This window comes from Carassius auratus, unplaced genomic scaffold (genome assembly GCF_003368295.1).
Source record: "Carassius auratus strain Wakin unplaced genomic scaffold, ASM336829v1 scaf_tig00041983, whole genome shotgun sequence".
Lineage (NCBI taxonomy): Eukaryota > Metazoa > Chordata > Actinopteri > Cypriniformes > Cyprinidae > Carassius > Carassius auratus.
Genome location: NW_020526686.1, coordinates 71,094 through 87,103, shown reverse-complemented (window position 1 = coordinate 87,103; position 16,010 = coordinate 71,094). Strand labels below are relative to the sequence as shown.

Sequence of the window (16,010 nt, the reverse complement as noted above, 5' to 3'; positions counted from 1 at the left end):
AAAAGCTTTGACTGCTACTGTAGGCTGATGATTCTTATAGATTGAAACAAATGTGCTTTAGCCAGTATAAAGAGTATGAAAAGTTGCTGCAGAAAAAAATAACAATATTCCTAAATGCTTCTTTATCAGATAAAATGAAAATGCTATCAAAACTTTTTCTGAAGACAGTCTAATCCCTTCAGAGATACATTCATAAAAAACAAACGTGCCGTTATGATTTTGAAGTGTGCAGTGATCATGTTTATTCAACAAAAGTCAAACGTCACAAATAAATCAATGAATGGGATCAAATCAATACACTGGTAATGTATCGAAATATCGGAAATGTTTTTAAGTCATATCACTGTTATTGAAAAAAAAATAGGCTGCTGACTAATTATTTGTTTTCATCCACAGGGTCGACATGTCAAAACAGGACAGCTGGCAGCAATCAAAGTCATGGATGTCACAGAGGTAAAAAAGCACACTATATTTATTAAAATTTCATTATATTGCCCTATGTTACTGATTTTTGCAACTCTGAAAGTGGTTGGTATCAAAGTCTGGGTGTAGGAAACTGGGTCTAGATTAACACAAAGACAGGCTCTACTGATCTGAAAGATACAGGAATAGATCCACTGGGAACCATGCAGTTTGTAGCCAAAATTATATACCTCTTCCCAAGCCAATATAACCTCCATCTAATCTTGGTCCTGGCACTCCTACTATCCATATGTCATATGTCTCTCTGTAACACAACTGTTTCAAATTATCATGGAGAGATCCATATACTGATATCATGGAGAGATCCATGAACTGAGCTGCATTTCAATTGCCAGGGTCCATGTTCAGTGTTCAATTTTCCCTAAGCATATTTTACTTCACTTGAAAAAATTCATTCATTTGGTACACCCAGCAATAGGGCTGCACAATTAATCACATTTATTTTCGCAAATACAATTTTGGATGCCACAATTACGCAATTGTTCAAAGTGGCAATTAATCGTTCAAATAGGGCTGGGACAACGCGTCGAGGTCATCGATGACATCGACGCAAAAAATACATTGACACAAAATATGCGCTTCGATTCGTCTACCTGTTTTTATTTCTCTAAAAAACGTTTGCAAAACGTTTACCTCATGTGCGCTGAATATACGCGATGGCCGGATCAACGTTATATAACCAATCCAGGGGTTTTTCTACATTGATCTTTTTTTTATTTTGGCGGCTGTCAAAGCCTTATTTGATCGGTGAGTGATGTAGAATAGAATGACTGCTGCGCCTGACAACGTGTGAACGAGAGAGAGCCCCGGCTGCACGCGCAGTCACAGTTTTCAAACAACACGAGCGCTTCTTGCTCTCTCTCCCTTGTGCATATTAATCAAAATCATTAAACACGATAGAAAAAGGGCGAAACACCAAAGTTTCACGCGCGCTCGCGCACTCACAGTCTTCAAACTACACGAGCGCTGTCTTGCGCTCTCTCTCTCTCTCTCTCTCTCTTCCTCGTGCATATTAACCAACATCATTAGACACGATAGAAAAAGGGCGGAACGCCAAAGTTTCACGTGGAGCATTCAGAGATTTTTTTTTTCTCCATGATAGGCTGCTGGCTCCCACTGTTAATTTTTATTTATTTCTTTTTTTGGAAAAGCACTCTCTGTATTAGCTTAAAGCCCTCAAGTTTACATTGCTTACTGTATTCTTTCAATTGCTCTAAACAAGTATTTTGGGTGACCTTTTTTTATTGAATGCTAGACATCAAGTTGTTGTTATTTTCATCTGAAAGAAGAACTTTTTTTCAGTAAGCTAGGCCCTATGTGTTCAGTAAGCTTGGGTGAATGAACAGCACTCTCTTCCACCCTTAATACCAGAGGTGTCATGTAACAAAGTACAAATACTTTGTTACCTTACTTAAGTAGAAATTTTGGGTATCTATTAGATATTTGTGATTTTTTTTTTTTTTTATATATCAGCATCGGCTGATATCCGTGTTTAGGAGCGGCAATTTAAAGTCAGGCACGTCGGCGGGTAGCCCCGTGTTATTGGTGCGGTGGAAAGTGCTGCTACTGCCTCTGCATGTGAAGCACCACAAACCAAAATTTTTGGAAGATTCAACAACAGTCCTGGGAGATAAAGGTAGTCAGAGAATTTCACTCTAAATGGGGTGGAGAAGTTGGCAGCTCTAACAAACACTGCAGCGTGACGTTACCAAAGTAAACTGTCTCTGACGTTACTCTGACCCACTCACAGACAGCACCGTGCTCGGAGAGACAGCTGTCCTGGAGCTGCCCAGAACGGTGAATGACATTTGTTCGGAAGTATGGTTTGATGCAGACAATGACCAGTTTTCCATCCAACTCATTTGTATTTAGGGATGTCAATATTCGATAATTTCCATGATCGATCGTCGTTTAAATTAATGTTCATTTAATTACCTTAATGCTGCAAAATGCATCAATCTGCAGCGGTATTATTATTATGTGCAAAAGCCACTTGGAAAAAAAGCTTTCTCACCCGAATTAAAGGGTTTAAGTCTTAATAAAATGCTAGTAGCAGGACTGTAAAATGAATAGATGTGATTATGATCATTTGATAAAATGAAGAGAGCACGCCATACGTTGGAGATCATGTTACTTTGTTGAATGTTTCCCGTCAAGGATACCGCTGAATGTGTCTCTTTAAATGGTTTCATGGTGCTCGTTGTTTTATTTTAAAACGCAACTGCAATGTTTTCAAATGATACTATAGTAGTGGTGCAACGAATCATAGTTGTGCTGTGTTCTTTGTCATATCATGCATAAAAAATTGCAGCAAGCATAGCAGAAGTGAGTCTTCGGTACCCCTGAATTGTACATGAATCAAAAAAAGTGTTTGCCTCCTTTGACTGCATGTCTGAAAAGAATTAGCAGCAACTCTCTTTGATGTTTTATGGTTCATCAAATTTGTATGTGTCTTTCTGTTGATGTGTTTGGTTTAGGACGAGGAAGAGGAGATTAAACTTGAGATTAACATGCTGAAGAAATACTCCCACCACAGAAACATTGCCACATACTATGGTGCTTTTATCAATAAGAGTCCTCCTGGACATGATGACCAGCTATGGGTGGGTATCTAAACATTGATCATGTTTTTCACTGCCTCATGGTCTAAATAAAGTGCTTTTCCTTGATGTACTGTAGCACTGAAAAAGCAACTAGATAAAAAAAAAAAAGTTTGTCAGGAGTCAGGACAGAAAAGCCTGACCAGAAAGTTGAAGCAGTTTTAAAAGCTTGAAGATTGAAGGGTTTAAGGCCATGCATTCTTTCAGACAGATAGCTGTGTGGTTTGCTAGGAGTTTGCTGCAGTTTATAGGATGATATTGAAATACTATTAGCCAATCTGGATAAAAAGAGCCAACACCCATGATTCACCAATGTTTTTATGCTGGGAGATGGCAGGCTCATTTTCCTATAAGGATGCTTAAATTTGTATAGAAGCATCAGCATGTGAGATGATAATAATAATAATATGTTTAAATGCAACATAAGCATTATAACGTTTTGAGAGTTGTTTTGCCCCCTTTGATTTTTCTGTATGTTTCTTTGTCTATGCAGTTGGTCATGGAGTTTTGTGGTGCTGGCTCTATAACAGACCTTGTTAAGAACACCAAAGGCAACAGTTTGAAAGAAGACTGGATTGCATACATCTCCAGAGAGATTCTGAGAGTGAGTGACTGCAAAAGCTCTCCATTTACACTCTTTCTCAGGACTTTTATTTTTATAGAAATATCTCCAGTCTCTTGAATTTATTTCATATTTATGTTGACTGAATTCTCTTATTCAAAGTTTGTCCTCAAGGGTGTAAATCTGAGTGATTTCCATAACTTTTACATTTCAGGTTTAATGTAGGGTTATTTTTTCTTTTCAGGGTCTGGCCCATTTGCATGTCCACCATGTCATCCATCGTGACATCAAGGGTCAGAATGTGCTGTTAACAGAGAATGCAGAGGTGAAACTGGGTGAGTCACATTGTCTTTTATTTTCCTAAAATAAATGAAATACTTTTTACTTGCATTACATTTACTTTACATGGTATAACTGGTATAATTGTAGAAATTGTATATAAAAAAAAAAAAAAAAATCAGTAAATTAGAGTTCTCAATTAATCCCCTTTCACACTGCACGTTGGACCCGGAAAATTGCCGGAACATTTCTGGGTTGCCTTCTGTGTGAAAGCAAACATGTCCCGGGATTAATTCCGGCATCGAACCCGGGTTGGGGACCTAGTAACATTGCTGGGTTCAATCCCGGGATGAGCCATGTGTGAACAAAAGGCAGATCTAATGCCGTGTCATAGTGATGATGCACGTTATCGCGCAACTCTTTTACCGGCTGTTATGAAGGAAGATCAACGTTCGCAAAAAAAAAAAATAAAATGTGCAAACTGTAATGATCAGTTAGTTCCTCACTTTCCGCACTGACACAGAGATCGTTCGCTTGCTTCAGTGAAAGTATAACGTGCCTAACGTTTTCAACTCGTACATTACACATCACGCCCTGAAGTCACGTGTCATTACGGGACCTTTACAGGTTGTGTGTGAAAGCACGCACATATCCTGGGTAATCATTGGCAGTGTGAAAGTGCAAAATCTAGTAACCTGGGAACAATTGCCGGAACACTTTACCTGTGTATTTGCCGGAATTGCAGTGTGAAAGGGGCTTTAAAGGGGGGGTGAAATGCTATTTCATGCATACTGAGTTTTTTACACTGTTAAAGAGTTGGATTCCCATGCTAAACGTGGACAAAGTTTCAAAAATTAAGTTGTACGTTTGAAGGAGTATTTCTGTTCCAAAAATACTACTTCCGGTTTGTCACAAGTTTCGGAAAGTTTTTTTTCGAGTATGGCTCTGTGTGACGTTAGATGGAGCAGAATTTCCTTATATGGGTCCTAAGGGCACTTCTGCCGGAAGAGCGCACGCACCAGTATAGCAGAGCACTGAGAGCACCACAGACATTCACTGATCAGAACGAGAGCGTCGCGAAATGTCACAAAAGAAGTGTATTTTTGGTTGCCAGGGCAAGACAACCCTGCACAGATTACCAAAAAAAAAAACAGCATTAAGGGACCAGTGGATGGAGTTTATTTTTACAGAGCATCAACGGAGATGTGCAAGTGTTTGTGTTTGTTCCCTGCATTTCGATAGATGCTTGTTTTACAGACAAGGCCCAGTTTGACGGCGAATTTGCGTATCGTTTATTTCTTAAGGATGATGCAATCCCAACGAAAAAGGGTCACGATCGTGTGTTGGAACCGCAGGCGGTGAATAAAACTGCTTAAAATATCTCTGCCTCCTTGTTAGTGCGTCCGCCTCTCATGCCGGAGACCCGGGTTCGAGCCCCGCTCGGAGCGAGTCGTTGCTGCTGCTGCTCTCGTTCAGTTTCAGCCTCGGGATCTGATTCTGGATCATAAATAAATGGCTGAATCTGACTGTTAGTCATGGTTTGTTTTGGATGTTTTTTTCCTCACGGTAATGTCACAGCTTCCAAACGCACTCAACGCAAAAGCTACTGGTGCTCGTGATTCTTTAGCTCCGCCCACACGTCACGCCTCCAGCCGGTTGTGTTTTTTCCGGGAAAAATCGGTACAGACTATCTTTCTCTTATGAATATAATAAAACTAAAGACTTTTTGGAGTTATGAAGGATGCAATACTACTCTATAGGTACTCAAGATTAACAGGATATTGAGTGAAAACGAGCATTTCACCCCCCCCTTAAAGGCAATTTACCTAATGGCTGTTGATGACTATTTGAATTGAATTCTGCCAAAGTGCGCGCTTGTATGTGTTCGTTAAATGCTTATGTCAGTGCTCATGTCTGAAAATAATATATGAAGAAGAAAAAAATCACATAAAAACATTAGGATATAGGAATATATATCATTAGTAGCATATTTTTTTTTTAAATTGATGTAAACAATAAAATTTTACAAACTGATAGTTTTTTTTTTTTTTTTTTTTTTTTTTTTTAGCATGTGGTGCGGGCCGCATTTGAATTTGTGACGGGCGGCGGGTTGAGAACCACTGCTTTATATCAAATATGTTTAAATCGTCCACAGCTGAGCTTTGCGGGAGGTCATTTTCAGGTGCAATGAAAAAAAAAAAAAAAAACATGGATAACCTAGATTAGCCCCAGGCTGTTTTCTGAAGTAAAATTATTATAATTACTGTTAACCAACAGTAACACATTTTAACGGATTAATCACCTATTTTCATTTGCTGAATGTTTTCTTTATTTTTTATTTTTTAAACACGCAAAAAAATTAATTACGTTTGTCAGAGGAAAAAAATATATGAGTCGTGTATAAGTTTCATTTTAACGGATCAATCACTTATTTTCGTTTGCTGCATGTTTTTTTTTTTTTTTAAACACGCTAAAAAATAAATCAAAGTTTGTGAGAGGAAATAAATAGGCTATTAGAAAATATTTTACAACAAATCCTTTAAGGGGGGGGGGGTGAAATGCTCGTTTTCACTCAATATCCTGTTAATCTTGAGTACCTATAGAGTAGTACTGCATCCTTCATAACTCCAAAAAGTCTTTATTTTTATTATATTTATAAGAGAAAGATAGTCTGTACCGATTTTTCCTGGAAAAACACGAGAGCCTAGAGGTGTGACGTGTGGGTGGAGCTAAAGAATCACAGGCGCCAGTAGGATTTTGCGTTGAGAGCGTTTGGAAGCTGTGACACAGATCCAGAGGCTGAAATTTAACAAGAGCAGCATCAGCAAAGGCGTCTCTATGTGGTATGTACTGAAACTCTATATATTTGCTTAGCGGTTTTGGAAAATGACTAAGTTCCACTTGATGAAAAAAAAAATCATAATTAACAATATGTCAAAGTGCTCACGGCGAATTTCTGGTGAACGACTGCTGTTTCCAGTGAATATGTGCGCGAGGCACCAGCGATCAAACAGCTGAAACAAATAATACTTAATTTTTGTTCAAACATAAGGCATAATTCAAAAATGCTGGTAGTTTGAAAAATCAAGAATAATAAGAGTTAATACTAATTATTGCTAAATGCTGGACCGTTCCCATTTCACTCTGCATATGGAACCTGAAGATTTTTTTAAACCAAGAATGAATCGAAATGAAAATAAAATGAAAACACTTAGCTTATATATATATATATATATATATATATATATATATATATATATATATATATATATAGAGAGAGAGAGAGAGAGAGAGAGAGAGAGAGAGAGAGAGAGAGAGAGAGAGTTGAGAAAGAAATCGGATGTGTATCATTATAATAGATGCATTGTCTCTTAAAGTGACTGCGCCTCATTTTCTAGCTCTGCTGTCAGTGTCTTTAATGTATCAAAATGGAAGTAAATCACTCACTGCTCTTGACTGAATTACTTTGTAGTTTTAACAAGAATTTATCCAAGTCAATCCAAAAAACAGATAGAATTGTTTTACTAGTGGGTGCAGGCCACTAGTTCATTTATGTAAGTATGGCAAAATAGTGATCTGTGAAATATTATACCCAAAAGTTCTTCATACTGTAGGTTACCAGTGAAATTGATTTAAAAAATAATAATAATTAGGAACCTGACCATGTTTTGCTCAAGTGTTTCTTTCTTTAATTGCTAATGCAACCGTTTCACACCACAGACTGAACCAAATTAAGCATTGCTTGCTTGGTAACTGTTCAACAAAGTATTGATAGTTGTGTAAATATTGTCATACTGACAGTTGTCTGAAGTTCTTGTCATATTTTATTACCAATTTCTAAACTACAGCAAATAAACTGTGATAATGTGAGAAATGTTGAAAGTGTCTGAATACATTTTGGTTTGACTATGTATTTTATTTTACATTGAATACAGTGCTATTTTAAATTAACAAAAACAAACTTAAAAAAAGTAAACATTGTATAAATGGCACAAATAAATAGATTGAACATACAGTACAAATTACACAATTTCAAACAATGCACTGTGTGTACTGTAAGAAATAGAACAAGAAGCCATGTGGTTTAAAAGTTGGCAAGTAAAATAAAAAGCACATCTGTATGCAATACAGTTTCATTATTGTTCATTATTATCCATAATAGTTTACTATAAATAATTTGTGCGACCAAATCATGTTTTGCGCCAGTAACTGAAAAAGTTAGTAGCGCAAGTGCCACCAGTGGAAAAAGTTAGTGTAGTTCCCTGACTTCCTCCAAATACCGCTCCTACCGGCACTGAGACTCGAACCTACAACCTTCGGTTTAAAAGTCCAATTCTCATTGGCCCCATCGGATAAGGATGGACAACTAACAGCCAACCTTAAAGCCGGCATCATCTTTATTTTAGACATGAAATATGAAGCTCTGCCAGAAGCAAGCCGTCAGCTTATGCAACATTCATGGATCCGCACTACCGGGATGACTACGACCCGAATGTTGAAGAAACCGAAGATGACCGAGAAAGAAACGGTCAGCCTCGGTAGGAAAGCGCAGTCAATGCACCCCGTGAGAGAAGAGGGAGAACAAAATGAGCGGGAAGCCGACGTCGAGCCGCAGCCCGAAAGAAAAAAAAAAAACCCTCTGCAAGCACTGTTAATAAATGGCAAATTAAAGTGTTTATTTATTTAATTATTTATTTGTTTTATATATATATATACATTTCATTTTTTTCAGCCTATGCATGGTGGTATTTTTAACGTTATGTTATTAAAATCTGTGTTTAATATCAGTAAGGTGTTTTTTTTTTTCATTCATGCAATTAATGCGGAATTACCAATTGCTGCTAATTCAAAAGTGAAAGTATAATGCGCATGTTTTTTAAAAGCTATTCTAAAGAAAGGAAGCAAGGAAAAGATGATACCCCCCCTCCCCCACGATGATACCGGTATTACTGGTATTGTCACACGTTGATTAACCAGTAGGAAATTTTCCCCACCGCCATGTAATGATTACATGCTTTCAAGATTGGAAGTTTAACAAAGCAGTCAATATACTACTGTGTTTGTAGTTTAATAAAAATGTTGTTCATATCAATTCATGCATCACCTAATTCCATCGTAACATAGGCCTGGCCTAATAGAAAATAACATGTCTGTTTAATCTATCTAATATTGTGTTGGTCACACTATTTTTAGCATGTCTTTGTTGAATAATACACAACATAAAGAGCTTAAAAAATTATTGCACATTAAATTGCAATTGCAATATTGGAAAATCAAATTACAATTAGATTATTTTCCAAAATTAGTCAGCCCTATTGTTGTCATGGTTATTAAATGCATGGTTATTAAATGCTGACAATATGTACCTTTACAATATAAGATACGTCTGTTCTAAAATATATTTTTTAAATAATGAATGCTTGGGACGTGGTCAGATTTTCCTTCTTTTTTGTCTCCTGATTTTGATACCTGATCACAAGCCTGTTGTATGTAATCGAAAAATTGTTAAAAGCTATAATATTACTTGCCATTTAATTTCTGCTTTAATCACATAATTGAATCCTATTTTACAGTTGACTTTGGTGTGAGCGCTCAGTTGGACAGGACAGTTGGCAGGAGAAACACTTTCATTGGCACTCCTTATTGGATGGCACCAGAGGTCATTGCCTGTGATGAGAACCCAGAAGCGACATATGACTATAGAGTAAGAGCCTGTTTTTTTTTTGTTTTTTTTTTACAAACATCTTTAAATTTTGTGTATGTATATTTAACATGCATTTAATTTTCTAATCACTGTTTTATCTGTATTGCATTTATATGAACTTTTAATGGTCTAGGAACAGTATAAACATGACCACAACAAAATAGAGGTAGGTCGAGAATAATAGGCTTTCTTACAATCAGCCCCATAAAATGTAACACTATCCTCAAATAATGATCTGCAATCGTAGATTTGTTTAAAGGGATAGTTCACTTTTTAAAATTTAATTTTGGTATGTTTTAGCTTACCTCAAGGGCATCCAAGATGTAGGTGTCTTTCCGCAGTAGTTTCAATTTTGATATTTTTAGGTCAAACCGTTCTTTGTCTGTCAGTCATATAATGCAGGTCTATGGTCACAACCTCAAAGAGCATGCACAGAGAAGTCCAAATTAAACAATTCCCCATCGGAAGTACACATTGATGGCCTTAGACACGAAACGAGCGGTTTGTTTGAGAAAACGAACAGTATTTATTAGGGCCGGGACTCGATTAAAAATTAATCTAATTAATTAGAGGCTTTGTAATTAATTAATCGAAATTAATCGCATTTTAATCGCATATAAATATTTGATCTGAGAAAAGTGAGAAGTAATTTTTTTTCACATGGATTTATAGTATACCATTGAATAATGACTGAATACATAAGCTTAAGCAACAAAATATTGTTTATTTTTGTTCAACCAAGTCTAGCAGACCAGTGCAATTTTTGCCATGAAGTGTAGCAATAGCATATTTAGAAACAATTTAGAAATAGTACATTTCAGAAATTCAGGAAGCTTATAGGTGCTGGAACCTTCTGTAAAGTGCTTTTTAAGTAAAACACAATACTGTCAATTACATTCAGAACTTTGGAAACACTGACTATTAGAAAACATCTCTCTGTTGCTTCAGAGGCCACAACATACTAAGTCCAACTCTCAATAACCTTGGCCAAAACAATAAAGAGTTCAACATAAGCTGTTGCACCAACAAAATAATACATAGTTCAACATAAAGTGTAAAGTCCACGCTAGCTGCTATATGTTTTGCATTGAGGTGATACTTGAGGCTCGATGTGCTGCGTGATATGCGAACGCTAGTTGGTGCTCCAGTATAATCGGTCCGCCGACACTCATGCAGTGAGAAATGTTCCGCGGTGCAAAAATCCGTTATTAAAAATGCGGGAATTTTTTTTCTGTAATTAATCTTAGTTAACGCATTATTTTTTGTGTAATTAATTAATCTCAATTAACGCGTTAAAGTCCCGACCCTAGTATTTATATCATTTTTACCTCTTGTACATAACCACGTCCAAGTGATCTGAGGGCGCGCGCTTCCTGGTGTATGACGTGTGCGCGCGTTCTGGCTTAGTCTGCAGAAGTGCCGGAAAGCACCGGAAGTGATCTCTCACACATGTACATCACTCATTGTGTACACAGAGATTTTGGAAGTGTTACCTTTCACTGTGAAGATCTAAACATATTAAGAAGTACAAGAAATCGCAGTGGAAGACGATTTCGATATATCAACAGACAACAGTGAATTTTTTTCACAACCATATTTATTTGAACTAGGCACGTTTTATTTTCACTGAAGCTGGCGAACGATCTCGGCATCAGCGCAGAAAGTGAGTAACTTACTGATCTCTGCTTCATTATAGTATGCACATTTTTTTGTCATGAACGTTGATCTTTCTTCAAAATAAAAGAGTTGCGCGATAATGTGTGCATCACTACGACACTGCATTAGATCTGGCTTTTGTTCACACAGCGCTCATTCTGGGACTGAACCCGGCAATGTTACTAGGTCCCCGACCTGGGTTCAATGCTGGAATCAATCCCGGGACATGTTTGCTTTCACACGGAAGGTGACCCGGCAATGTTCTGGCAATTTGCTGGGTCCGACGTGCAGTGTGAAAGGGGCTTGACAGTATCCCATCACTCACCTGCCTGACTGAAGATCCTGAGTTTTCTGTGATGTTGAGTCGCAGTGTTTTGCACTTTGTGTTTAGTTTGCCACATATAAACTAAACAGGCGCCGTCCAAGGCGAGAGGGAAGTTCGCCCCCCCCCCTGAAATTCGATTGGCCACCCCAGGTGCCCCCCCTATAATATGTCTTGTTATTGGTTCATTTTATGGTCAATCAGTCTATTGAGAGTGAGGAGTTGTTGTCATAGCACAGAGCCCCTCCCCTCGATATCACAGTCTCTGCCATGTTGGCTGGACACCAGCAGCTAGGGCTGGGCGATAAATCGATTTGATCGATTAACCTGAATTTGACATTAAAGGCGATTTGTTTTTAATGAAAATCGGTTTTCTCTTTAACTTCCACCACCGGCTCTCCCCTTATGGGCCTTACACACATGACGCCCTATGAAACCCATTCATCTCAATGGCTTGTACCGCGCAAGGACGTTTTATTGCTGCGTCGACCAAAGCACAAGCGCAGCGGTGTGCATCATTTGCGTGGCCGTGGTCAAACTTCAAAATAGTTCAACTTTTGCCGCTGCGCTCTGTGACGATTACCAGCGCGACCAATAGAATCGGGGGATCCAAACAAGCACGGAAATCAAAATGGCTGAACGGCTAGTACTGTGTGTGTCAGAATTTCCTGAGCTGTACGATACAAGCTTGAGGTCGTACCCACAGCCTCTTCTTCCTTGCTTCTCTCTTAATTCTCATCAGCAGGACTGATACATGTTTGCAACGGGACAGATACATGTTTGCTGCTGACCGAAAGGAGGAACAACAGACTATGAAAGCTCCCGCTAAAAGTTTTTAAACCCTCTCAAGGCAGGCGTTCCTGATTTGCAACAGTTGAAAACTAACTACCTTATTACTCCAGATACATATTTTATGTATCTGGAGTACTAAAAACTTGTTACTAAAACTTAATTTGAGCCTGAAAGGGTTAAAACTCCGCCTACGCCATAGCGCAGCGCAAATCGCGTTGTATCTGAAGGGCAACGCTGAACCCAGCGGCAAGCGCCGCGCATACTGCGTCCTGTGTGAAAGGCCCATTAGGCTTCCATAGTTCAGAGTGGGCTCGCCCTCCCCCCGCTTTCCTTACAGCCGCACACAGACAACATTACAGTTAACAGTGTTTTGTTTGCACTTTATGAATACCACTGTGACAAGTATGTATTTTTGTAATAGATCTAATTTTGTCATTTTTGTTACATTTATTTAACCAAAAGTGTTTTATCAAAGAGGGACACACAATTTTTTTATTTATTTATATTTTAATTTATTTTGAAGGTGCATTGTGTCACTGTAAGTCACACAAAGGGGAAATTTAGATTAAACTGCTTAAGCGAAAATCAGAACAAAATAAAGAGTACATTTGTTTTGAGCAATTTCGTTGTCTGTTGTAGTTTGTTTTTAAATAGAAAAAAAAATCGATTAAAATCGAAAATCGGGTTTGGTGTGAAAAAATCTGTGATTTTTTTTTAAAGCCATATCGCCCAGCCCTACTGGCAGCAAAACATGGTTGTTTACGTGTGTTGTTAACTCTGTAGTAGAGGAGGTTCTCGCAATTCTGCACTGTTTTACCATGCATGGAAGTTACTGCTGCGTTAAAAACTGCTCCAGTACCTCACACTATACATGTGGAACACATTAGAACATTGGAATAAAGTTTTTTTAGGTTACACCAAGCGCAAAACAGTGGTATTTGGAGAAGCTCTCATGCATCCAAAATATCGACCCATAGGAGCTCCCTGCAGCGGAATGGCACAGAGACCTGGACCATTTACCTCCATGCACATATATGGACATTGAGAATTATCTAGTTTTTGGTGTAAGTTACTACACAATGAAGGTGTTTAAAAGCCACAAGTCTTTGGAGAGTTACGAGGCTTTCTGCTGTGGCTGAGTGCAGGACACTACAAGCCTCCAGGTGGTGAAAACAACATTGTACTGGCTAAAGTAAGTTTATTCACATGCATTTGAGCGTGTTGTAATTACACATTGCATTTAGCAGACACTTACTGACCAAAATGACAAAGTAACTTAAATAACTGCGACTGTTTCGTAAACACTAGATTGTAACTAGATGTTCAATGTACACAAACGTTTCCAACATGTTTTGATGTAGGCTAAAGCTGTGTATGTTTAGTTATAATTTGATTCTAGCCCAATGACACATTGTACCAGGTTTTAGTGTTGGGGGCTGCAAAGTGGACAAACCAGTTATGGGTTAGCTAGGGTAGTTAAATGCATGATTGCAAGATGTAAATGTCCTGGTTAGATTAAAGCCATTAACAGCGTGAATGCAAGGTGACCTACATCGTAAACAAGATAATTCACTATGTGCATGGAGGTAAATGGTCCAGGTCTCTGTGCCGCTGATATTTTGGATGCCTGAGAGCTTCTCCAAATATCACAGTTTTGCGCTTGGTGTGAGCTTGTTCTTGTAAGGTCCCCTTTCTTTCGCCTTATCTTTTTGCATTGCCTTACTTTCTTCCTTTTCGTTCTCGTATTCGTAGATCCGTCTCCGTTTTGCAGACATAATACATGCACAAAAATTAAAGAGCTCTGAAATGTTTAGTCACGCCTCTGTGAAGTTCTGAAGGCATTGCCCCTGGCAACCGATAGGCTGTCCTACCATGATGGCCGACCAGCTCAGACCCCTCCCAAATCAACCCAAATCGGCACGTGACTCCTCACTCTCAATAGACTCTACTGAAGTTCGCGATTCAAAGAAGTGTCACGTCGTCAGAGAAACAACGCTTGTCGCGGACTTGGACTTTTACTTTATCAAGTGTGGGAAGTCGAGACACTAGTGATGGGAAGTTCGGTGATGGTATGATTATACCGACTCGGACTTTTAAGTCGTGTTCAGCAAAATGAACAAATATTTTTTCAGAGTCATTTCGTTCATTTTAGCAAAATGTAATTAAAATGTTACGTGTTACTTCCCCAACACATCTAACGTTAGTACTTACGCAAACATTGATCACACTATAAACAATACAAAACTAAAATGCTAAGTGCTCAGTCTGTGATTAACTCCCCTCACCTCTTGTCTGACAAGTCTTTGGGTTCAAATCATTCCTTAATCACGTGACGGATCCATTTTCTGACATTTCTGTCACTGTGTTTTTGTTACTCTTTCTTCAGGATCTGTGGTGTGTTATTATTTTATAAATAAATAAAAACTTGTTATAAATAAAATATTGATTAATTTCTTTTTGACTGTCTATCAGTAACTAAACACTAGGCTATATAATAATATAATAATCCAAGTATTTATAGCCTAGTTACATTTTTAATCCAATTTTGAGTTTGCTGGTATAATAATTGCTTTTCTTAAGCAGACTTGACAAATTGGTCTAATATATGTATAAGATGCTTGCTAAAAAAGGATATGATAGGTGTTCTGTCATGAACAAACAGCTATGACCAAATTCAGTTATAGTCATAGCGCCACCTGCTGGTAACAGGAAGTGACAAGGTTAACACTATTATGGACTCCTAGGAACTTATTAAAAAACATCAACAAGTGTTAAATAGGCTGGCAACATACTAGATACATACTAAAACATGCTAGCAACACGTGCTGAAGCACACTACTAATGTAGTGAAAAAGGAAGTTGCTGTAACTCAGGCAAGCAATGTCTGATCTTCCCCAAACTTCACACATGTGATAGGTGTTCTTTTCTTAACAAACACCCATGACCAAATTCAGTTATAGTCATAGCGCCACCTGCTGGTAACAGGAAGTGACAGGGTTAACACTGTTATGGACTCCTAGGAACATATTAAAAAGCATCGACAAGTGTTAGATAGGCTGGCAACATACTACATACATACTAATACATGCTAGCAACACTTAGCTAAGTGCTAAAGCACGCTAATAATGTAATGAAAAAGGAAGTTGCTGTAATTCAGGCAAGCAATGTCTGATCTTCCCCAAACTTCACACGTGTGATAGGTGTTCTGTCCTGAACAAACACCCATGACCAAATTCAGTTATAGTGATAGCATCACCTGCTGGTAACAGGAAGTGACAAGGTTAATACTGTCATGAACTCCTAAGAATAAATTAAAAAAGTGTCAAAAAGTGTTAAATGGGCTGGCAACATGCTAGAAGCATAATAAAACATGAACACATCAGCATGCCCGTATTCAGTTATAGTCATAGCGCCACCTGCTGGTAACAGGAAGTGGCATGGTTAACACTGTTAGCTTGCTACGAATGTAGTGAATAAGGAAGCTGCTGTAACTCAGGCTAGCAACGTCCGATCTGCCCCAAACTTCACACGTTTGACAAGGGTCCTGTCCTGAATACATCAACATGCCCAGATTCGGTTATAGTCATAGCGTCGCCTGCTGGCAACAGGAAT

General features: G+C 38.2%; 1 protein-coding gene across 1 annotated transcript in view; it reads left to right on the top strand.

The window, feature by feature from the left end:
- Positions 1-354: 354 nt before the first annotated feature.
- The window catches only part of LOC113085605 (mitogen-activated protein kinase kinase kinase kinase 4), a 50,630-nt gene continuing 34,974 nt past the window's right edge, over positions 355-16,010 (top strand). The window contains exons 1-5 of the mRNA XM_026255211.1: positions 355-453; positions 2,961-3,086; positions 3,577-3,687; positions 3,890-3,980; positions 9,498-9,628. Of these exons, the coding sequence (XP_026110996.1) occupies positions 439-453; positions 2,961-3,086; positions 3,577-3,687; positions 3,890-3,980; positions 9,498-9,628 (474 nt within the window). The 5' untranslated portion in view covers positions 355-438. The remainder of the gene's footprint in view (positions 454-2,960; positions 3,087-3,576; positions 3,688-3,889; positions 3,981-9,497; positions 9,629-16,010) is intronic.